A 23098-nucleotide genomic window follows, 5' to 3' on the forward strand; every position below is an offset into this window, starting at 1 on the left:
CTGCAGTACTGGTGGCTCCCAGTGTTTCTATGAACACTCACTGAGGACCTCCTAGGGTCTGAGAAGCAGGAGACTGAGCTCAGGCCCTGCTGCTGTCTCTCACTGATGGCCACACCCTGTCCCCACCCTCCCTGACCCAGACATCAGTACACCCTCAGTTCAGGGTTGCAGAGAGGGTGTCTCTGGGCCAGCAGGTGTCTGCCATAACCCTTCCTTGTGGTTGGATCTGAGTCAGGCGGAGCCACAACACACTACAAACCCCTGCCCCCTGAATCTTTGCTAGTTTTAGAGCTAAATGCCCAATGTGGGCCCAGGAAGGGAACACAGTGCGATCCAGGGGGTCAGAGGATGGTGTCTCAGGGGTGGCCTTGCCTAAGAGCAGCAGGAGGGTCCCAGAGATGATTTCCCATGCCCAGTTGTGAAGGCTACAGGCTGTGTGACTCCTAACTCAGTAGAGCTGCCATTTCAAGAAAACTAAACCATGGAGGAACCCACACAGCCTGTGAATAAAATATCCCAGATTCCAACAACAGTGGGCAGAGTGTGAAATGAAATCATTAAGGAGCTTCCTGGACCCTGCTCTGTCCTGTCCTGGGGCTGCTGTGACAAATGACTCCAGGTGGGTGAGAGGAGGGCTGTGCTCTCTCACAGCACTGAAGACAGAAACCCACAATTGACCCAAGCATGGTGGCTGACATGTGTAGCTCCAGTCCTCATGCAGCTGAGCCAGGAGAGTTGCCATGAGTTCCAGGACAGTCAGGACTACACAGTGAGACTCTATCTCAGACAAGAAAAATAAATAAAAATATGCTGAGGCCCTGATCCCTGAAAGCCTGTCGGGGAGGGGCCCCTTGCTTCTTCCAGCTCCAGGTGACTGTCAAGAATCCTGGTTTGTAGCCACACCACCTCGGTCTCCTCCAATCTTTACATAACCTTTGTCTCAGGACACAGCTAATCCTGTCTCTGTCTTGTCTCAGAACACATCAGCCCAGCCCCCTTTCTCTTTCAGCAATCCTGGCCTCCCACATGCTTGGCAAATACTCTACCATGGAGCTACTCCCTGCCCCCTGCTTCTCTCTTATTAGACTCCTGAGACTAAAGTTAGCACCATGTGGATGACCCTCTCGCCAAGGTCCTTAGCTCCATCAGAAGTTGTGGTGGAGGGAACTGTGGCAACATTCCCGCTGGGTACACCTGGCCTGCCTTCAGAGAGCAGCACCTAGCCCCAATCCATCTTTAAAAGTTCAGCAGATACCCTTTGTTTCTCTTGTCGCCCTATGGGAATCTTGTCTGAGCGTCTCCCAAGGATACAAGCCTATACAAAAAGTTGGTTCAGGAAACCCGGGGAACTGTGGTACCTGATGAATCGAGAAATTTGCGCTTGGCATTGTATTTTTGGAGGCTTCATTCAGGTTGTTTTGAGCATATGGAAATGAACTGGCTAAACTGTAAATATAGAGAAAAATAAAGATGCTCTGGGAGAAGGGAAAGGGCTTCAGTCATTAGAGACTGGATCCCCCTGCAGCCACGAAAGGCTAAATTCATTCTTAAGGTGCCTCTGAGTTTTCTTTCCACAGATCTGTGTGAACCCACACCCCCGTTGTTATGAATTATTATGACGGGGGCCCCATGGGTATCCCGAGTGTGCAGGGAAACATGCTGGGCAGATGCCCGCCATGCGGGTATGACAGCTGCAGCAGCCAGAAATTCGCAGCCCAGACGCTGCATCCACATGGAGAGTTTATTATACTAGAGAGAGAAAGAGGCAGAGAGATAGACAGAGGGAGACAGAGAGAGAGAGAGAGAGACAGAGAGAGAGAGAGACAGAGAGAGAGAGAGGGGGGGGGGAGAGAGGGAGGGAGGGAGGGAGGGAGGGAGGGAGGGAGGGAGGAAGGGAGGGAGGGGGAGGTGCATACCTCATGGGAGGAAAAGAGAGAGAGAGGAAGGGGCAGAGTTTTTCCTTGAAAAGAGGCTTCTACATCAGGACACAGGGCGGCCCCAAGGGTCAGGATCAGAATATTAACATTTCTCCATTTTGATTACTATAAAAAGAGGTGAGTTAGGGGAGCAAGTCAGGGAACAAGGGCACTGAATTCCCAAGTGGGGAGGGGGGAGGCCGGGAGTCACGCATGGTGGGAGGCGTGAGTGAAGAAGCATTGTTCGCTGTCATCGTGGAAATCTCTGGTGTGGAGATCTCAGGTGTCTGCTCCTTGAGGTTGCTAGGAGAAAAAATAGATGGTTATCATTGGCCTTACGAGCTGTGCTAGCCATGGGTAGAGTGATAACTGCCAGGAAGAATGGAATAGGGAAGGGCCCTGGTTGTACAGAAGAGGCAAGGGTGAATGAGTGAGACACAAGTGCACGTATGCCCTTCATTGGGACATCTTGGAAAACCAGGTTCCAGTCGCTGGGCAGGTGCCCACCTGAGCCTGGAGAGGTGGCACCAGCAGTGAATTGAGGGATGTGTTCTTCAGGATGGTAGGAGCCATCTTATCTGTCATTTCTCTGGAGGTGGGGGTGCATCCATCCCAGTGGGTGTCCTTGTCTGGGGGTTGGCGTCCTTGGAGCTGGTGCCAGCTGGTGCAGGGGCTGGCATATCTGGAGAGCCCCCTGGCCCAGGCAGGAGGAGAGAGACTGCAAAAGATTCTCAAAAATGGGTGAGGTTCAAGTGGGCTCTGGAGACTGCTAGGTTTGGTCAGACAGGAGTTTTTTGATGCAGTAACAGAACTTTTCCCAGGGACCTGTAGGTATCTGTAAGACAGTGGACTAGATTTACATCATAGCAAGAGGGTTGAAAATCCATACACATTTAAGGACTCTTAAGAACTGTTTATAGTCAGTGTTGTTATCAGTTTATCAAGGCTGCATTTATCAATATTAGTTTTGAACCTCTGGAGTTATATCTGAAACCAGTCTATCCTGTACCATGAAGTCTGTGAATAAGGTATAGCTGTCTTTAATTTTAATAGGAAACTTATTAATGAACTGTCAGTAATCTTGGGATTGGAGCTGTCAAACTGATACACCCTAGTCATCAAACATCGTCAGATCTGAGAAGGATAAATTTAAGAAGTGAGACAGCTTTCTAGCTACCTAGGCAGCAATTCCAAGTCTCTCTGAGGTCCCTGGGGGACAGAGGCCCCAAAGGTAGCATTTGTTCAGCTGATAGGCCCAGAAGATCTGACAGATTTTTCTGTGGAGTAGGAATTTGGGGAGGTTGTCCTACCTGTCTTGGCAGAGAGAACAGTCGATCCCTGCTGCTCCTCTTTATTCATGGTCTGGACAGGATCTCAGCTTTTCGCTGCATGGCTGGCCTTGTCATAAGTTGCAGGTGAAGGTTCTACAGCCATTTTTCTTCTTGGAGATGATACAGGATGCTGCTGCTGGGAGCTGACATGTCTCTTTACCATAAAACGCCTTTATATTAAATGCCATGTTCTCAGATCTCTATGGGTGTTTAAGGACTGGGGGAACAAAATCTGTTAGATGAATTTATAACTTTGAGAGCATATATATGACTTAAATCTGAATATACAGATTTTCCAGTTAGTTTCAGCTTAATGAAGTTAGTAAGGACGGGGGGACATAACCTTTGAGTACAGCTAGATTATAATCCTGAATGACTTATATAGAAATACTTATTTCTTTACTTTTTAATTTTTTAAATTAATTAATTAATTTATTTATTTATTTTCAGTTTTGGTGTTTTGCCTGAACGTATGTCTATATATAATGTGCATGTGTGGTACTGGGTGGAGGCCAGATGGAAGCATTGGGGCCCCCTAGAACTGGAGTTACAGAGTGGTGAGCGGCCCTGTGGGTGCTGGGAATTGAACCCAGGAAATACTTATTTCTTAAGCTGTCTCCTGAGAAGGCAAAGAGGAGTGACAGGGAAAGATTCCAAGGCTGAATGAGAACAGGAGAAAGGGGGCTTGTGAGTCAGAGTGCAGCCCAACTCTGAGAAAAGGGCCCTCTGAGAAAAGGAAAAAGACCCTCTTGGTGGACCAGAAACTCCATCCTGAAGAAATAATAAGTCCTTAAGGTCATACAATACCTCCCTGGTTCTATATAAAGAAGGTCAAGTGTCTTATATTATTGCGGAACCATTTTAATTAATAAATATCAATGGGCATTACATAGCCCATCAGTCGTCGATGCCAGGGGATCTTCATCCCTAACCTAGCCCTCCAGCTTGTCCTGGGAACAGGGAGCACAGGACGATGTTTTCTCCATAGCTGCTTCAAGCTGAACCAGGGTGCAGGTGTTTAGGACCCAGGCAATGGGTTACTTGTCAGAAGCGTGTGGTCCTCTGACCTGGCTGTAGAGGCCGGGGACACTGACGTTTGGCTGTGGTCTACATCACATAGACAGGAAGCTCTGATGACATCCGCGGCAGGGCAAGTGCTGCAGGTTCCATAACTGCTGCTCTGGTGTTTCTGCCAGCCCGCTGGAATATAGACTAGAGATGGGAGATAAAATTTTATGAACTTATCTGGAGCCTTCAGGCCTGTAGTTTTGTAATTGGAGACCAGGAGAGAAAAATGTCATCCTCAGGAACAGACATGTGAGAAAGACTCCTGAACTCGAGCAGAGATGGGACGTCTGAAAAGCAGTAGACTGATACCCATAGGTTTAAAATCCTGAGCTTGTCACTCAAGTGGTATCAGAATTGTATTAATGTTAAAATCTGAAATTTAAAACCTTAAGCATTGGTGCTGCTACCCTATCCCAGCATAGGAGCGTGCTTTCCCCGCCCACCCGAGTGGCTGGGGAGGAAGGAATGCAGGCCATGACTGCACTTCCCTCTGCCCAGACGGCTGCAGCTTGAGAGAGGCAGCTGGGGAACACCAGGCCAAGGCTAGAGGACTTTTCCTCGGCCAGTAAAACAATGGTGAAACTGTGTGGAGGAGGCAATTCCCTAACCTCCTTCCATACCGTCAGCTTGAGTGCCAGGCACCCCACCCACGCTGCCCTTAGTAAAGATGGCGATGAGGTCATATGACCTGCCTGTTTTGACCTTAGCCAAGATGGCAGCTAGACCACGTGGTTGCCCTTATTTAAGATGGTGCGGCCTGATCACGTGATTGCCCTGGCACATATGGCAGCTGAGCACATGGTCATGTGATTTTTTTTTTTTTTTTTTGTCAAGACAAACTGAACAGATAAGGAACAGATAAAGTGAAGCATTTAAAAGTTAGTCAGAGCTGGACATGGTGGTTCAGGCCTTTAATCCCAGTACTCAGGAGACAGAGGCAGGTGGATCTCTGAGTTCGAGGCCAGCCTGGGCTACAGAGTGAGTTCCAGGACAGCCAGGGCTACACAGAAAAACCCTGTCTTGAAAAACAAACAAACAAAAAGTCGGAAACAAGTTAATGTGGCCATCTCCCAAGCCCCAGCGGCAGAGGAAAGGGGGGCTGTCTAAGGAGGGAGTGGAGGGGCTCTGAGGAGCCGCCAGTGGAGTTCAGGCTGCAATGGAGGTGGAGGCAGAGATACAGTCAGGTGACCAGATATTTGTGTGGCTGGGCAGCCACTGGGGCGGGGCTCAGGGCTGTGCGCCACACTCTCTCCGTTAGAACGGGAGGTTTTGATAACAGAGTCAAAGCAACGGAGAGAAAAGATTAAGACAAGGAGAGGAATTAGAGGCAGGGACAGGCAAAGACAGCGAGCTTTGCCCGATGGGCAATTTCACATGTTGCGGAAAGGAACCCGGTGACAGGTGATGACGTAATTGCTTAGTGGAGGCTGTAGGGGCGTGGGGGGGGGGTAGGTGACGGGGTGGGGGCTGGGAGTGGGTAGGCATATTTTTCCACAATGAGGTATAACGGTGCAAGATAGTCGATGGACTGTCGTCACAGAGGCCATGGGCCATGGAATTCAGAGGGCACAGGCTGCCCCCGTATGCCGGTGCACAGGGGTGGGGGCTGAGGGGCTATGAGCCCCAAAGACAGGTGGTGCCAGCGAGAGAAACGAGATTGACCTTCAGCATCCCAGAGAGTCAGCGAGAACAAATGGCCGCCACAATGGCTATCAGTCATAGAGGACATAGGCCTGAGGGGCTTAGAGCCGGAAAGACAAGCGGTACAGTGCACCAAGATCAACAGAGATGAGTGAATTCTCAGTTGTGGGGAAATGGCCAAAAGGGAAGGGAAGAATCTTACTAACCTGATAGGGTGAAGAGTTTCCCGCGGTCCTCCAGCCCGAAAAAAGGTGGGTGGTACAGGGTCCCAAGATCTCCGAGTGGGACTGCCTGGCAATGCTGGGTGCCAGTGTTATGATTTATTTATTATGTAGGAGCCCCTGGAGGGTATCTCACGCGTGCAGGGAAACATGCTGGGCAGACGTAGCAGCAGGCTGGGCAGATGCGCGCCATGCAAGCTTGGCGGCGAGGCAGCTGCCAGTAATACACAACCCAGCCAGTGCATCCACATGGAGAGTTTATTATACTAGAGAGATAAAGAGGCAGAGAGACAGAGACAGAGAGAGAGACAGAGAGAGAGACAGACAGAGAGACAGACAGAGAGACAGAGAGAGAGAGAAAGAGAGAGAGAGACAGAAAGAGAGAGAGAGAGAGAGAGAGAGAGAGAGAGAGAGAGAGAGAGGGAGAGAGAGAGGGAGAGGGAGAGAGAGGGAGAGGGAGAGAGAGGGAGAGGGGAGACGGAGAGGGAGAGGGAGAGGGAGGAGAGGGGCATGCCTCATGGGAGGAAAAGTGGAAGGAGAGAGGAAGGGACAGATTTTTTTCCTTAAAAAGAAGCTTCTACATCAGGACACAGGGCGGCCCCAAAGGGCGAGATCAGAATATTAACACCCGTGCCACGACACTTCACGACAGTGAACCCTCTGACCATGAGCTACGAGAGAGTCTTTCCCGCTTGAACTTGCCCATGTCAGGTCCTTTGATGGAAGCAACAGGAGAGTAACTAATGAACACACTTCAGACAGATTCACTAGTTATTTGACCTGGGTTCAAGATCATGTCACTTCAGATGGGACAAAGCCACCCTCCGGGTGTGGATGGAGCTGTGGGCCACTCTGCTCTGTCTTTTGGGACCCTGTCTATGATCTGACAAAGGAAGTCTTCCTCAGTCACCAGATCTTCCCAGCCTTGGGGAGGGGGCTTCTCTGTCAGCAGACCTGTCTAAACAGAGGGTCAGGAGGCTGCTGAGGGGGCTGTGCTCTGGGAAGGGATTGGACCAGCCACCTGGAGGTCCTGCCTGGCTGCAGGTCTGTTCAGAAAAAGTTCCAGAAGTGGGGTGTTCACAGGCAGACACCTGCCTTTCGGGGACCACTGGGGATGTGGGAGCAGCTGAAAGCTCAGGTAGGTCAGGGGCTGGGCCGCAGGGGGGAGTCAGGGTGGGGCTCATAGAAGGGTGCAGCTCTGGGAGCCCAGGGCCCATTTCAGCAACTGCTGGTTACGGGGACTGTAAGGAGGGTAGCGGAGGTCATTAAGCTTCTCCATCCCCGGGCTGCGCAGCAGACAGGCACGCTGGTTGGAAAAGGTGTCGAAGGAGAACTTGCCGTGGTACCTGCCCATCCCGCTCGATCCTGTGGGCAGCATGGAACAAAGGGTCAAGCCTTCAGTGGCCAGCTGAAGAAATATCGCACAGACCTGGCTCTGACAGGGGTTATCTGAGCCTCTGGTTCCCCATTTGTCCACTGGGCTACACAAAGCACTGTGAGTGAAAGGTTGAGCCCTGAGCCTGCCGGGCACCAGGTGCCGATACAGGATAGTTGGACAGTGGCCAATGGGCTGTATCTTGAGGCCAAGTTGCCAGGGTGGGAGTGGGGGTGGATCCCAGCTTTGCCCTGAATAGCTATGCCACCTTGAGAAAGTGACTTTGCCTCAGGCTCCTCTTCTGGGACAGTGACACCCTCCTCCTAGGGTGAAGAAAGGAAGTGAATCTTCAGCCCCATGGAGTTCCCAGTGTCTAGAAAGGGACAGAGACCCAGCCGGGGAAGTCCGTGGAGCTGGGATTTCTGGAGTGAATGAGGCCAGAGGGTGGTGAGGTCTACCAGAGGACTAGTGGGTGAGCCAAAAGGACTCGGGAACAGTAGAGGGAGCCTCAGAGGTGGGTGACATGTTAGGGCCAAGCCGAATGGCTGCCATTGCAGACAGAACTGAGGGAAAGAGAAGAGAGCAGGTCCTCTAGACAGACCAGGAGAGCCAGAGCCCATCTGCCATTCATTCCACCCCTGAGACTCCCCAGGTGGAGGACCAGGGTACCCTTTCAATAATGAAGTGGGTTCAGAGGGAAAGGGCCTACCAAGGTCACACATGCCTGTGGGGCATGCATCTCCACATCCCAGGCCTCCTGGAAGCCGTGGTGCCCAGGGCTTGGTTCATATGGACAAGGGAAGGCGGAAGGGGCAAACAGGTAGCCTCATAGTTGAGTGAAAACACCCCCAGTTACGTGGGGGCTGGGTGGCTGACGACAAGTGTTTCCTGATGAACAGCAAAGCGCTTAATGGCTGAAAACCTCAGGTGTGTTTTCTTAAAACCCACCAAATGGCCTCTCGGATCCTCACCCACACATGCAAGTGCAAGCACCCCTGGAAGGTCCCCCACAGCTGGAGGGAGGTGGGAGGCAGGCTAGATGGACACCGACTGTGGAGAGGGACTTCCTCTCGTGTCCGCTGCACTGAGAGTGGGCTGCATGTTCTGCAGTTAGTGTGCTGGAGCAGCAGGGTGGGGATGCAGCCATGGAGCAGCCCAGGAGGGCAGAGCTCTGCTGCCACCTACCCACTCCTCCAAAAGGAAGGCTGGACAGGGTCATGTGCATGAAGCCATCGTTCCCGCAGAAGCTCCCGCTGCTGGTCCGCGCCAGGACCTGTTTAATCACCTGAGAGAGAAAGAGGAACTTGTAAAATACCTGCTTATAATTTGTTTCAGTAAGGGTCTGAGGTCCAAGGTGGGTCTGGACAGACTCACAGACTCCTATGCTGTGGACATGTTCCCAGTATGTCTGCCTGTATGTGGCCCTGGCAGGTGCTGGGACAGAACCCCAAGGGGGCAGCATGAGGCTAGAGGTAGTCAGAATGGGGCCGTAGTGAGGTACGGTCATCATGGTAATCCCAGTGGAGGGACGTGAGGTGGCTGCTGAGTCTTGTGGTGAAAGAAGTGGGGGGCTTTGTGGGGTGAGTTTGGGCCACTAACTTCAGGTTTGGGCTTAGCAGCCTGAGATTGGCTCCAGGAGTTCAAGGTCATTCTCAGCAACATAGGAAACAGAACTCTGGCCTGGTTTACAAGAGCTTGCCTCGTAAAACAAAGCAAACAGCATGTGTACACATGTATACACACATACACACATGTATACACACATACACATGTGTATACACATACACACATGTATACACAATACACACATGTATATACAATACACACATGTATACACACATGTATACACATACACACATGTATACACACATGTGCACACATGTGCACACGTACACATGTGTACACATGTACATACATACACATGTATACACACACTTATACACACATGTACACACACATGTATATATATACACACACATGTATACACACATACACAAATGTATGCACACACATCCAGTCAGATAAATGGCTCAGGAGACAATTCTTTCTCCCAGGGTCTAGAACATGTCTGCAGTAGCCTAGTGGTCAGCATTCTTTGAAGATCTGCAGTACCACACACCTCCCCAGAGGCCAGCTTAGAGTCTGCTGCCTCTGTGGCTTTTCCATAAATGTGTTTCAAATAAAAGTGTATTTACAAAACCAACGTTGAGGGCTGGAGGATGGAGCTCAGTCGGCAGTGTTTGCTTAACATGTGTGAGGCTTTAAGTTTGATTCCTCAGACCACCTTCAACCAGGCCCAGTGTGTACCCCTTGTTACCCCAGAACTACTGATGGGAAGGCAGGAAAATCAGGAGTCTGAAGCCATCTCAGCTAGATAAGAAGAATGAGGCCAGGGCTACTTGAGACCTTGTCTCAAAAAAAAAAAAAAAAGAGAGACTCGGTTCAGCCAGAGGTGGTGGTGCCTAGGAGAATATGTGTAATCTGGATAGGATGTGGTGGAGGGGGACCTCAGTGCCTTCTGGGAGGGAGGGCAGGGATAGAGCCTAAGAAGCCACCATCCCTGAAATTCTGTCACTGTCCAGAGGGCCTGTGCTCTCTGCTGCCACCGCTCCCGTAGCCCACTCCTGGAGACCGCACGCACCCGGCAGCTGTTGGAGAAGGCATACAGTGCCAGCGGCTTCTCCCGCCTGTTAATGAAGTCAATGGCGTCATCCAGGCTCCTCACAGTCACCAGGGGCAGGATGGGCCCGAAGATCTCCTCCTGCATCACAGGCTCTGTCTCCTGCACGTCCACTAACACTGTGGGTGCTGCAGACACAGAGAGGAGACAGCCTCTCCATAGGCAGGACACTCTGAGAAACAGGGGCTCTGACAGGGACAGAGCCTGGGCTCTGAGAACTCCAGGCTTAGTGTCTGGGACTCTGGCATGGGGTATGGGGCAATAGCATAAAGTTGTAACTCAGGGGGGGTTGAGCTGTGGGACAGCAGTTTAGCATTGAAAAGTCACAGGCCAAGAACCACAGTGTTGGGGACTCCTAGCACCAGAAACTAGAATTCAGTTGCAGGATCAGACTTGAGATCCAGAACGGGCTCTTCCAGCAGAGAAGAGCCTCAGCCCAGGTGGGCTGTGTGCCAGTGATGGGCGCAGAAGACTCACCAATGTAGCGTTCTCCCTCATCGCTCTGGCCACCAATGGCCACGCGGCCACAGCCCAGCAATCCCTGGAGACGCTTGAAGTGTTTCTGGTTGATGATTCTGCCCAGGTTAGGGGAGGTCTGTGGGTTGTCTCCATAGAAACGTGTGATGGCGTTCTGCAGGGCCGGCACCAGCCGCTCCTGCATCTCCTGGCTACACAGGATGTAATCGGGGGCCACACAGGTCTGGCCAGCATTGAAGTAGCGGAACCAGGCCACACGGTTGGCCACGGTCTGGGGGTCACAGTCGTCATCCACATAGCAGGGGTTCTTACCCCCCAGCTCCAGGGTGATGGGCGTCAGGTGTTTGGCAGCAGCGGCCATCACGATCTTGCCTACCCGAGAGCTTCCTGAGGACATGGTCAAGAGACACTATCTTCATCTGGCAAACTGGTCTAGGCATAAATTTTGGCCTCCTCTCTCCACAGACACCTTTCCCAGCCCAAGTTCTGGGCTGTTCCACCTATCCTGACCACCCAGGATCCAATCTCCAAGATTCTCAGAGGGCCTGGACTGGACCTCAGGGACACCTCCACCTCTTGATTGGTTCTCTACCCTGGCCTATGGCCTTATGCTTCAATGCCTTCACACTGTATTCTCTGCTGCCCCCCATCCCCAGGATCCTGGCCAGGGCCATCCTTACCCGTGAAGAAGATATAGTCAAATTTATGTTTCAGCAGCTGCCCGGTCTCCTCGGGCCCACCCAGCACCACAGCAAAGCAACTCTGCAAGGCAGGGTGACAGCTCAGGAGGCAGACCTGAGGACAGCAGGGACTTCCTCACTGGCCGGGACACGGGTGTGGGGATGCTGGGTGCTGACAGGCAGAGCCATGCCCACCTGGTCCAAATACTGGGGCAGCAGCTCGGCCAGCACCTTCTCTGTGTTCTTGCTTATCTCTGACGGCTTCAGTACCACGCAGTTCCCTGCAGGAGTCAATGGGGAAGCAGAGGAGGGAGGCTGGTGCCTGCACCACCAGGGAACTCTGGATGCCCTCTTTGGGAAGGACCCTCAGACTAAGGGCCCCAAACCCCACTCACCTGCAGCAATGGCCCCCACTAGGGGCACGATCATCAAGTTCAAAGGATAATTCCAGGGTGCCATGATAAGCACCAGGCCAAAGGGCTCCTTCCGGATGAAGGCTGAGCTCAGTTTCGTGAGCTAGGATGCAGGATGACAGTCAGGTGTCAACTGAAGAACAGTTCCCCACCCCACCCCACCCCACCCCCGCCTGCCCCCTGCACGTGTGTCCTCACCTTCCTGGCTGATGGGGTCCCCAATGAAAAGACTGGCTCACTTTGGTCTCTAGGGCAGGAGGGGGTCTGGGGCAGGCTGCCCTGTGCTCTGCCACCCCACTGCCACCTCCACCTACCATCACCCAGCCTACAGGGCTCACCAAGTTGGTGGACACAGACTCATCCTTCATCCAGGTCTGCAGGTTCTTGAGGGCCAGGTCCACCTCATTCTGGCACAGGATGATCTCACTCATGTCTGACTCGAAGGCTGACTGTGGGGTGGGGAGATCAGGTTCAAGGCTGGGCTGGGGTCTACCATTTGGAAAGGGCGTGAGGTGGTTTCCTTGAGCATATAAATGTATGCAGTGTAAGGACAGCATGGTGGTCCCATGGGAACCAAGATTCTGACCTGTCACTGCCTGATCTTGTAATTTTAGGCAAGAGACTTAACCTGAGTGCCTCAGTTTCCCTATTTGTGACCTGAGAACAGCCATCCAGCTGGCCTCTCAGAGGGGCTCTGTGTGTTCCTGGGTTAACACTGCATTCTGCATACAAGGCACGGAATGGATATTCAGGATACAGTTTGGGCACACAGCTAATCACATTGCAAGGTATGACTCTCTTTAGGGACTCAAGGTCTCAGAAAGGATGTGTCCCAGGCTGGGAAGGACACATGGGCACCTGTGTGCCCCCTCCCCCACCCCCCAGCACCTTGCCCAGGTCTCCAGTCAGGGCATCATGCAGCTGCTTCTTATTGTCCTGCAGGAAGTGGCCCAGGCTCAGTAGCTGTTCAGTCCTGAACTTGGCTGACTTTGTCTTCCCTGTGTTGAAGGAATCCCTCAGCCTCCGCAGCTTTTCCTCGAAGGGGTCCATCCTGCAACACAGGGCAGTTAACTGGGCAGCTGGGACTGTCTCCATCTTTAAGACACGTTCCAATTACCCGTGATTTGGGCCACTCCAGAAGCTTGTGGTCTTCCATGGGTGCCTCCTCCCTCCTATGACCCCCCCCCCCTCCCAGGCCGGGCGTTGCAGTGGTGCTGAGCACTTCTAAATGCTGGTGAAGACAGAGACTATTTTATTGTTGTTTTTGTTGTTGAATTGTTGATTGCCGTTTTTGAGACAAGGTCTCATGTAGTTCATGATGGCCTCCAAAGTATTATATAGCTAGGAGTGACCTGTGAATTCCTGATACTCCTGCTCCTGCTTTCTACAGAGCTGAAGTTACAGGCGTGAGCCAACTTTCAAGGCTGGATGTCATTTTACATCGATCGCTGTGTGTCCATGTGCAAATGAGTGCCTGTGCCCATGTGTCTTCATGTGTCTGAACAAGTGTCTATTCTGAATCTGTGGATAAGTGTCTTTGTGTGTATGAGCATGTGTGTGTGTGTGTGTGTGTGTGTGTGTGTGTGTGTGTGTGTGTGTGCCATTGTTGGGTTTTTGTGATGACCTGAATGAATACAGATGTGTGCTATGCATCTGTGTAGACAGGAGCTGCCCATGCTGGAACCTGCTCATGGCCCTTGGAGGTTCACCTAATGCCAGCACACCCCTTCAAACAGAGCTCTTGCAACAGCACTCCCTGTGAACAGAGTTCATGTCAGACAGTGCCCCAGAGTGGACAGCTCTCAAAACAGTGCTCTTGGGAGCAGGGCTCCTACAGGGACAGCATGGGCACTCCCTGGCCTCTCCAGTCATATGTCCTCTCAGGACAGCGCCCCCTGTGGACAGAACTCTCAGGAGAGCTCCCTACACACACACACACACACACACACACACACACACACACACACACACACACACACACACACACAATGGATAGGGCACTCAGGAAACTGTCCCCTGTGGACAGCACTCTCAGGACAGCGCCCCCTGTGGACAGAACTCCCAGGACAGCGCCCCCTGTGGACAGAACTCTCAGGACAGCGCCCCCTGTGGACAGAACTCTCAGGACAGCGCCCCCTGTGGACATGTGGACAGAACTCTCAGGACAGCGCCCCCTGTGGACAGAACTCCCAGGACAGCGCCCCCTGTGGACAGCACTCTTCCCTGTGGACAGAACTCTCAGGACAGAGACTGTTCCTAAGAACAAGAGGCAAAGTGGAGCAGCCACTGCAGGCTCTGAGGGGCTGTCCCAGCTGAGGAACGTGGGGAGACAGGAGAGTACAGACTTGCCCTCCTCCCCAGGACGGTGCTGCTGATTTCCTGGCTGAGGCCTCCACATTCATGTCCCCTTCCCCCGGGGCTGGCAGCAGGAGGCAGCTCACAGCAGCGTTGCTGAGGACTGTCCCTGAGCAGGCTCAACTCCTGTCAGGCCTGGATGGGGACCCAAACCCTCCTCCTTACAGCCAGGCCCGGGGGAGCCCCCACCTAGACCCCTTCCCAGGAGGACCAGGGCCATTCCCTGCAGGGGCTCCCTGGAGGAGCTGGGCCTGGCTGGGGATGCTCGGTTCCCCACTCCTGGACGGCTGGCGTGGTTGGTCTAGATGCTAGGCCCTAGAGCATTCCAGGTCTCTTCCTGAGAGCTCCTTGTGGGGGGCCCACGTCACCAGCCTTCACCAGTGTTCCCTCCGCCTGGGCTCCATGAGCTCCTGGTCACACTGGCCTTGCTCTAACATTGTCCATGTCTTCCTACTGCCTTCATGGGGCTGAACCTGGGATGTGCTGAGGCCCCCAGGGCTCCTTAGTGTGAGGCAGCCTACTTCCCTCAGCTCGGTTATAATCTGTAGGATTACTGTTGTTCGTTCTGACTGTCACTGACTGACATGTCAGTGATGTGGCACAAGACTGCAATTATTCGGGATCAGCACACACAGACACCTCTGGAGGCAGGCCATAGAGTCATCAGCCCGGCTCTCCCTGCAGTGAAGACACAGGGACACTGGGCTTTGTGGATGTGAGGCAGCCGGTGCAAGGGCCTTGTGGTGCAGATTTTGAGCAATGAAACACAGCAGGGCAGTTGCTGTGATGGGACCTCTAACAGGGAGCTGTGGTAGAGTATGTGGACATCAAATACAAAGCTGGGTAAAGATGGAAGGAGGGGTGATGTTTAAGCCTGGCAGATACTGCTACCCCATTGTAAGGATGAAGAAACTGAGGCTTCAAGAGGCCAGCTGGCCGGGCGGTGGTGGCGCACGCCTTTAATCCCAGCACTCGGGAGGCAGAGCCAGGTGGATCTCTGTGAGTTCGAGGCCAGCCTGGGCTACCAAGCGAGTTCCAGGAAAAGGCGCAAAGCTACACAGAGAAACCCTGTCTCGAAAAACCAAAAAAAAAAAAAAAAAAAAAAGAGGCCAGCTGATGTGTCTTACTCACAGTGGCTGCTAAACAGTGGGTCTTTTGGACCCCACAGGCCTCTCCTCTCACCAACATTATGATCATGTGCCAATGTGCAACCCACGGTGTGTGCACGTGTTCAAATGTAGGTGGGCTCGTGTGTATGTGCAGGTGCACGTGGAGCTATGTGGAGACTACAGGCTGGCACTGAGCGCCGTCTCCTGTGGCTCTCCTCTATTGCTGTGGGCAGGTCTCTCACTGCTCCAGAGCTCACTAATTTGGCTAGTCTAGCTAGTTCGCCTGGCCCAGGGGCCCGTTTTCTCTGACTTCTGAGCTCTGGGTTAACACGTGGGCTGCTACGCCTATTCAGCTTTTTCTTGAGGGCAGGGGATCTGAACTCTGACCTCTGACCTTCACACTTGTGTGGAAGCCCTTCGCCACTGAATCATCTCTCCAGCCCCATGTGGGTCTCACTGTGAAGCCTTGGCTGCCTGCTACTCCCTAGGTAGCCTCAAACTTGTGGCAATCCTCCTGTCTCTGCTCCTAAGTGCTAGGAGCACACCTTTTATCACCAACACCTTTCTGTAACTTCAAGATTTTCTATAATAAGAACGTAATTCTTCAGGTTGGTGAGATGTCTCAGGAAGGAGCACTCGCCACTCAGCCTGATGACCTGGAACCCACATAGTCACAGAAGAGAATAACTCAGGCAAACTGTGCTCTGATCTCTGCCCTCCACAGTCAGGCTACTGCACTTACATATTATTGCTGGTGTGCACATGCACACACGCTAAATAAATGTAAAAAATTTAAAAGAATACAACAGTTCCAGAAACACAGGAACATCCTCCACCGCTGGCTCTTTTTTTGAGACAGAATCTTATGCTGCCTGGGCTGGTTTCAAACTTGCTATGCAGCCAGGAATGACCTTGATCACCTCACTCCATCTGCCTCCACCTCCTCCCAAGTGCTAGGATGACTGGCATGTGTCATCATGATCCATTTACATGGTGCTAGGGGCTGAAACCCAGGGCTTCTTGCACACCAGGCAAGTACTCTGTTTACTGACATGCCCGTGCAGAGGGGAGGCCGCCTTACCCCTGCCTCGACATGCCCGTGCAGAGGGGAGGCTGACAGTCAAATGGAGAGAGGCAGAGAACCGGAAAAGGAAGAAGAGCCGCCCCAGGCCATCAGTAAAACACAGCAGAGGTTCAGGCAGGAGGCAGGGGACAGCCAGCAATGCCTTGTCTGCTAGATAGATGGGGTTAAGATTGGGCAGAGACCTCAGTCATGGCTGTGGGGACTTCAAACAGGGTCACTAGGGGAGTTTCAGTGGCTTTGGATGGGCTGGTCCTGGGGCAACACATCTGTAATCCCAGCCCGCCCACCCTCCTTCCTTCCCTCTCCCTCTGTCTCTTCATCTTTGATACATATTTTTTTTTACATAGCCCAGTCCTTGAGTTCAGACTCCTGCCTTAGTCTCTAGAGAGCTGGGATTACAGGCTTGTCCCTAAAATAAAATAAATATGTGGCCCTTTTAAACATAGAACCATAAACTCAGCTCTGGACTCATCTCCCAAGAAGCCTCCTTCTTTCTAACAACCTGTTCCCAGCTCTAGCATCCTGCCAGGATCCCGTCTGCCCACACAGCCTGGAACTCCTCTAGGAAAGATGGGGGGTTTTGTTCCTACCCCAGGGAACCTGTCTGTCACAGGGATGTGAGGCTCAGGGCAAGGAAGAAGGCCACACCTCTGCCCTGAGCCCGCTGGGCCACCACTGGGTTGGTGGTCTCAACCCCTGGACTCCTGGTCCTGCCCGTCTGCTGTGACTGAGACATCCCATTTCCATCAGCCACTGGTCCCAATCTGCGGCCCTAGGGTCCTCTGCCAGAAGGTTCACCTACCTCTGCTCGGCTTCTGGGTATTTGCCTTTGGTGGACATTCTGGCTCCTCTGCTACCCTTCTGGCTCCTGCCTCTGCTGCTGCCAATTCCTCCAAGTGCCCCTGGACCACACTCCTGCGCCCACACCAGATAGCACAGTGATTCTATCTTGGTTGGGCAGCTGCCTTTAAACCCTACACCCTTCCAATCAGAATTCCTTCCTGGTTCCACTGAGGAGAACTGGAGTGACAGGACCTGCAGGCTGCTGTCTGGGCTACCGAGTTGTGAGGGGCAGGCAGGAAGCTAGCTGGAAGGAGAAAAGTCCCCCCGGGGGTCCCAAGACAAACCTCACCAGAGCTCTACCAGCAACGCTACCTCCTCCAGGAAGCCCTCACAAGTTCAATATCATCCCCACCCTCACACACATGCACAAGCAGGGTGTCCCTGCATAATTGAGGCACCTTCATTTCCCCCTGTGACCAAATGGCACACAGCAGGCAGAGGAAAGGGCCCTGCCAGAGGTAGAGGAGACTGCCGGTGAGGGGAGGGAGCACACCAAGGTGGATGTCACTCATATCTGTATTTCCCATGTTCTGTGTGGCACCAAGCTGGGTTATTTATCCTGAGTGTAACTGATTGTTGTGAGACTCTCCTGGGAGTGGGAAGACACCATCTCAGCTTCTGGCACAAGGCAGGGTTTCTGGGGCTGCAGTACTGGTGGCTCCCAGTGTTTCTATGAACACTCACTGAGGACCTCCTAGGGTCTGAGAAGCAGGAGACTGAGCTCAGGCCCTGCTGCTGTCTCTCACTGATGGCCACACCCCGTCCCCACCCTCCCTGACCCAGACATCAATACACCCCCAGTTCAGGGTTGCAGAGAGGGTGTCTCTGGGCCAGCAGGTATCTGCCATAACCCTTCCTTGTGGTTGGATCTGAGTCAGGCGGAGCCACAACACACTACAAACCCCTGCCCCCTGAATCTTTGCTAGTTTTAGAGCTAAATGCCCAATGTGGGCCCAGGAAGGGAGCACAGTGTGATCCAGGGGGTCAGAGGATGGTGTCTCAGGGGTGGCCTTGCCTAAGAGCAGCAGGAGGGTCCCAGAGATGATTTCCCATGCCCATGTGAAGCTATACAGTGTGGAGGCTACAGGCTGTGTGACTCCTAACTCAGTAGAGCTGCCATTTCAAGAAAACTAAACCATGGAGGAACCCACACAGCCTGTGAATAAAATATCCTAGATCCCAACAACAGTGGGCAGAGTGTGAAATGAAATCATTAAGGAGCTTCCTGGACCCTGCTCTGTCCTGTCCTGGGGCTGCTGTGACAAATGACTCCAGGTGGGTGAGAGGAGGGCTGTGCTCTCTCACAACACTGAAGACAGAAGTCCACAATTGACCCAAGTATGGTGGCTGACATGTGTAGCTCCAGTCCTCATGTAGCTGAGCCAGGAGGGTTGCCGTGAGTTCCGGACACAGAGTTCTAGTTTAGTCAGAGCTACAGAGTAAAACCTTGTCTCAAAATTTAAAAAGAGAGAAAGGAAGAGGGAGAGAGAGAGAGAGAGAGAGAGAGAGAGAGAGAGAAGAAGAAGAAGAAGAAGAAGAAGAAGAAGAAGAAGAAGAAGAAGAAGAAGAAGAAGAAGAGGAGGAGGAGAAGTACTGCCAGCCATTGAGATTAGATGGCGCCCAGTTCCCATGCAGGGCTTCTCAAGACTGTCCTCTCTCTCTTCTAGCTTCGGGTGACTACCAGCAACCCTTGGCTCATGGTCTCATCACTTCAGTCTCTGCCTCTGGGAATGGAACCCAGGGCCTCCTGCATGCTCAGCGTGTGCGCCACCCCTCAGCTACATCCCAAGCCCACCTGCCTCTCTTATGAGGACACCTGTGACTCAAGGTATCACCTACCTGAATGACCCTCTTGCCAAGATCCTTAACTTCATCACACCTGGAAAGACCCTTTTCTCTGGGCTGGACATATGGCTCAGCAGTTAAGAGCACTGGCTGCTCTTCCAGAGGACCCGGGTTCAATTCCTAGCACCCACATGGCAACTCACAACTGTCTGTAACTCAAGTTCCAGTGGATCCAACTCCCTCACAAAGACATGCAGGTCAAATACCAATACACATAAAGAAAAAAAAAGCACATTAATCAATACACATTAAAAAAAGAAAAGAAAGACCCTTTCTCCCACAGTGTCACCTTCGCAGGTCCCTTGAGTTAGGAGGTATTGTTTCCAGGAACTATTATCTGCCTGCCATGGGGAGCAAATGCCACTACTTTGTCACCCCTGCTCTCAGAAAACATACCCAGATGCCCATAGCCCAGATAAGCACCTGCTGAGCTGCCTTACCCCACCTTGACATGCCTGTGCAGAGGGGAGGTCGCCTTACCCCACCTTGACATGCCCATGCAGAGGGGAGGCCGCCTTACCCCACCTTGACATGCCTGTGCAGAGGGGAGGCCGCCTTACCCCTGCCTTGACATGCCTGTGCAGAGGGGAGGCCGCCTTACCCCTGCCTTGACATGCCTGTGCAGAGGGGAGGCCGCCTTACCCCACCTTGACATGCCCATGCAGAGGGGAGGCCACCTTACCCCACCTTGACATGCCTGTGCAGAGGGGAGGTCGCCTTACCCCACCTTGACATGCCTGTGCAGAGGGGAGGCCGCCTTACCCCACCTTGACATGCCCATGCAGAGGGGAGGCCGCCTTACCCCACCTTGACATGCCTGTGCAGAGGGGAGGCTGATGGTCAAACAGGAGAGAGGCAGAGAACTGGAGAAGGAAGAAGAGCCGCCCCAGGCCATCAGTAAAACACAGCAGAGGTTCAGGCAGGAGGCAGGGGACAGCCAGCAATGCCTTGTCTGCTAGATAGATGGGGTTAGGATTGGGCAGAGACCTCAGTCACGGCTGTGGGGACTTCAAACAGGGTCACTAGGGGAGTTTCAGTGGCTTTGGATGGGCTGGTCCTGGGGAAACACATCTGTAATCCCAGCCCTCCAAAGGCTGAGGCAGGAGGATGGTGAGTAGAAGGCTATCCTGGGCTACATCACATGACCTGATCTAAAAGGAAATTGAATGCCTTCCTGGAAGAACTTCAAGGACTGTCCTGGATTAGGTGCCAGGGTTTGGGGGCAAAGGGAAGGGAGAAATTGGGGGGCCGACCAGGTTTCTGCTTAGGCTGTAGATAGACTGAAAATTGCTTCTTAGGGCTCAGGTTTTGTGCCCTGGGAGGTGGAGACCCTGAGTCCTGTCTGGATAGAGGGGTCAGCAAGTGGTGCCCAGTGAGACATAGAACATCTGCCTGAAATACAAGTTGGGGGCTCAGGCCGAAGCCAGCTGTGGGGCCTCCAACCTGTCTTGGACAATGCCTTCTATGGAGAAGTATAGAAAACAGGCAGCCAGAGATACTGCTGGTTGAAATGGACAGAGCTGGACACGCCCGAGGCAATGAGGGTAAATAGGCCAGAGCTGGAGGTTGCCACTTGGAGAAGGTCAGGGGGACATCTGTAGCGTCTGGCCCTTGGTGACAGTCATGTTCTGACCCAGCAGGTTCATGCAGTTGGAAAGCTGTGGTCTCAGCAGGCTGCAGGGTGTGGCTCCTGCTCTGTCATCTGCATGTGCAGAGGTGACAGCTGGGCACATAACACCCTCCAGTTGTGAAACCAAGACTATATCCACCCATTGCAAGATGTCCCCCGAAGGTCACCTCACACCCTATGGAGAACTCCAACCTCCATGCTTCTTCCACAGACTTGTGTGGCTGAAGGGATGCAGACGGTGGCTGGTACCATGTGGGGTGAGGTGGGGTGTCCCCATGCTCAGGAAGACATTACTGCAGGGGGTGAGCATGAGGATGAAGTTGGAACTTGTAGGATGGAGAGGTGGGGCAGGTTAGCTCTCCTCTGGGGACTTCTACATCAAGTGACCAACCACCCGGTGGATGTAGCCTGTTAACACAGATGAGCAGTCAGCCATGACACTCCAGTGAGATCTGACATGTGCCTATGAGCTAAATGGTATCCCCCAAGTTTATATATTAAAGCCCTAAGCCTCAGTGTGACAGGATTTGGGGGTGGGCCCTTGCAGGGATGGTTAGATTAGATCATGAAGATAGGGCAGGTCTGTTGGATGCATTTATATGAAAAGGAAGACAAAGGGCTGGGAGACATCTCCATTGATAAAGCTCCTGACCTGTGAGCTGGAGGACCTGGTTCCCACCCCAGAACCCATGTAGAAAGCTAGGTGTGGTGTTGCATGCTTGTAAACCCAGAGCTGTGGTGGAGCAGAGGTGGGAGAATGTCTGGGGCTCACTGACCAGCCAGTCTGGTGAGTTCCAGTCCAGTGAGAGACCCTTGTCTCATTAAATATGGCGGACGGCTCCTGAAGAATATCAGCTGAGATTATTCCCGGCCTCTATGCACACCCACATGCATACACACACATGCACACTCACATACACACCCACATGCAAACACACATGCACACACACATCCACACCCACATGCACACACACATACACAAAAGGAAAGGAAGGAAGGAAGAGAAAAAAAGGAAGAGACACTAGAGGGCTTGCTGCCACTGTGCCCGTCTCCCTGGGTGAGGACAGGAGAGTGTTGGGAGTCCACCATCCGGGAAGCTGGTGCTCATCTGGAACAGCCCAGCCGTACACCAGACCTGTAAGAAACAAATGTCTACAGTCAGATCCAGTGTTTTCAGTGAGCCGGGGGAAGTGTGAGGCCCGAGAGAGAGGGTGGTCCTATGTCTGAGGGAGGAGGGAGGGGCACAGTCTAGTGCCCAGGTCAGGGAGCCTTCTTGGGGAGAGAAAAACAGAGGTGCCCATGCCTCCAGGCCCCTGGTCCTATCTAGGACTCAGTGGGTTGAATCCGGGACCCTTTGGCCTCTCACACCTTGGAATTCCCAGAGAGGGGCCAGCATATGCATTTTTCACCAGTCCCTGGATGATTATGAGCTCTGGATAGATTTTAAAACTGCCACTGTAAACTGGGTCTATTTGCACACCCCATCACCTCAGCATTTTCGAGGGCAAGACAGCAGAGTCAGGAGTTCAAGGTCATCCTTGGCTACATAGTGAGTTCCAGACCAGCCTGGGCTACACAGACCATCTTGAAAAGGGGTGGGGGACGGGCAGTGGTGACACACGCCTTTAATCCCAGCACTTGGGAGGCAGAGGCAGGTGGATCTTTGTGAGTTCAAGGCCAGCCTGGGCTACAGAGCGAGATCCAGGAAAAGCACAAAGATACACAGAGAAACCCTGTCTCGAAAAACAAAAAAAAAGGGTTGGGGATTTAGCTCAGGCCCTGGGTTCGATCCTCAACTCCAAAAAAAAAAAAAAAAAAGAAAAGAAAAGAAAAAAGAAAAGGGGCAGGGGGCATTGTTCCAACCAGGTGGCCTTTCTAAGGATCCAGTAACAGATCTCAGGTTCCCTTCTCAGCTATTGATTCAACTCCCCCCAGAAGGCCCAGTGCCTCAATCTCTCCGTCTATTATGGTTTAAATATAAAATTGAAACTCTAGAGGTTCATGCTGAGATGAGTCTGTTCTGTCAGTTCCTATCGTGTAGACTTGCTTTTCAGCCACGCTGTGCCCCAAAGACTGAATTCTACAAACACTTCTCTACTCCATTTCAAGGGTGGAGCGTAACTGCTTACCAAGGTGAACCCACAAATACCACCAGCTGTCCTGCGCCACCTACACAGCACCTAGATAAGTGATAAGTGACTTATTACTAAAAGTAGGAAGGGTATTGCCCCATACATTTATCAGTGTGAATTTAGACTGTGGACACATGGCATGTTAACATCATGTTAGTCAAAACAAACCCAAGAGCTAACCAGACAAACCAGACCGAGGAAAGGGCGGAACTCCCTTGCCTGGATCCCGTAAAGTGATAGACGCTGAACACAACAGCAGCCATGGATGCGCCCCACCAAGCTGACACCCAGGGTGTGT

At 52.6% G+C, this 23098-nt stretch overlaps 1 protein-coding gene across 3 annotated transcripts; it reads right to left on the reverse strand.

Moving 5' to 3' along the window:
• Window positions 1-6956: 6956 nt before the first annotated feature.
• LOC131898268 (aldehyde dehydrogenase family 3 member B3) lies at window positions 6957-17190 on the reverse strand. 3 transcript variants are annotated; one of them, XM_059249395.1, is made up of 10 exons: window positions 17153-17190; window positions 12691-12853; window positions 12141-12251; window positions 11785-11905; window positions 11585-11670; window positions 11390-11471; window positions 10710-11096; window positions 10194-10360; window positions 8738-8837; window positions 6957-7542 (listed from the first exon to the last, which is right to left on the reverse strand). In XM_059249395.1, the coding sequence occupies exons 1-10, from the start codon at window positions 17188-17190 to the stop codon at window positions 7358-7360; spliced, it is 1440 nt and encodes a 479-aa protein (XP_059105378.1). In that variant the 3' UTR covers window positions 6957-7357. The 3 variants fall into 3 exon arrangements, with proteins under 3 accessions (XP_059105378.1, XP_059105386.1, XP_059105394.1); XM_059249403.1 differs by lacking the exons at window positions 12141-12251; window positions 17153-17190 and having other exon boundaries at window positions 12691-12852; XM_059249411.1 differs by lacking the exons at window positions 11390-11471; window positions 17153-17190 and having other exon boundaries at window positions 10710-10827; window positions 12691-12852.
• Between the last annotated feature and the right edge of the window lie 5908 nt (window positions 17191-23098).

This window comes from Peromyscus eremicus, chromosome 1 (genome assembly GCF_949786415.1).
Source record: "Peromyscus eremicus chromosome 1, PerEre_H2_v1, whole genome shotgun sequence".
Taxonomy (NCBI): domain Eukaryota; kingdom Metazoa; phylum Chordata; class Mammalia; order Rodentia; family Cricetidae; genus Peromyscus; species Peromyscus eremicus.

Coding starts and splice junctions, on each gene's coding strand:
- LOC131898268 (XM_059249395.1), bottom strand. CDS start 17,190: ATGTCCACCAAAGGCAAATACCCAGAAGCCGAGCAGAG. Junction 11,906..12,140: donor AGTCTGTGTCCACCAACTTG/GTGAGCCCTGTA, acceptor CCTGCATCCTAG/CTCACGAAACTGAGCTCAGC. Junction 7,543..8,737: donor CCTTCCTTTTGGAGGAGTGG/GTAGGTGGCAGC, acceptor TGCTGCCCACAG/GATCGAGCGGGATGGGCAGG.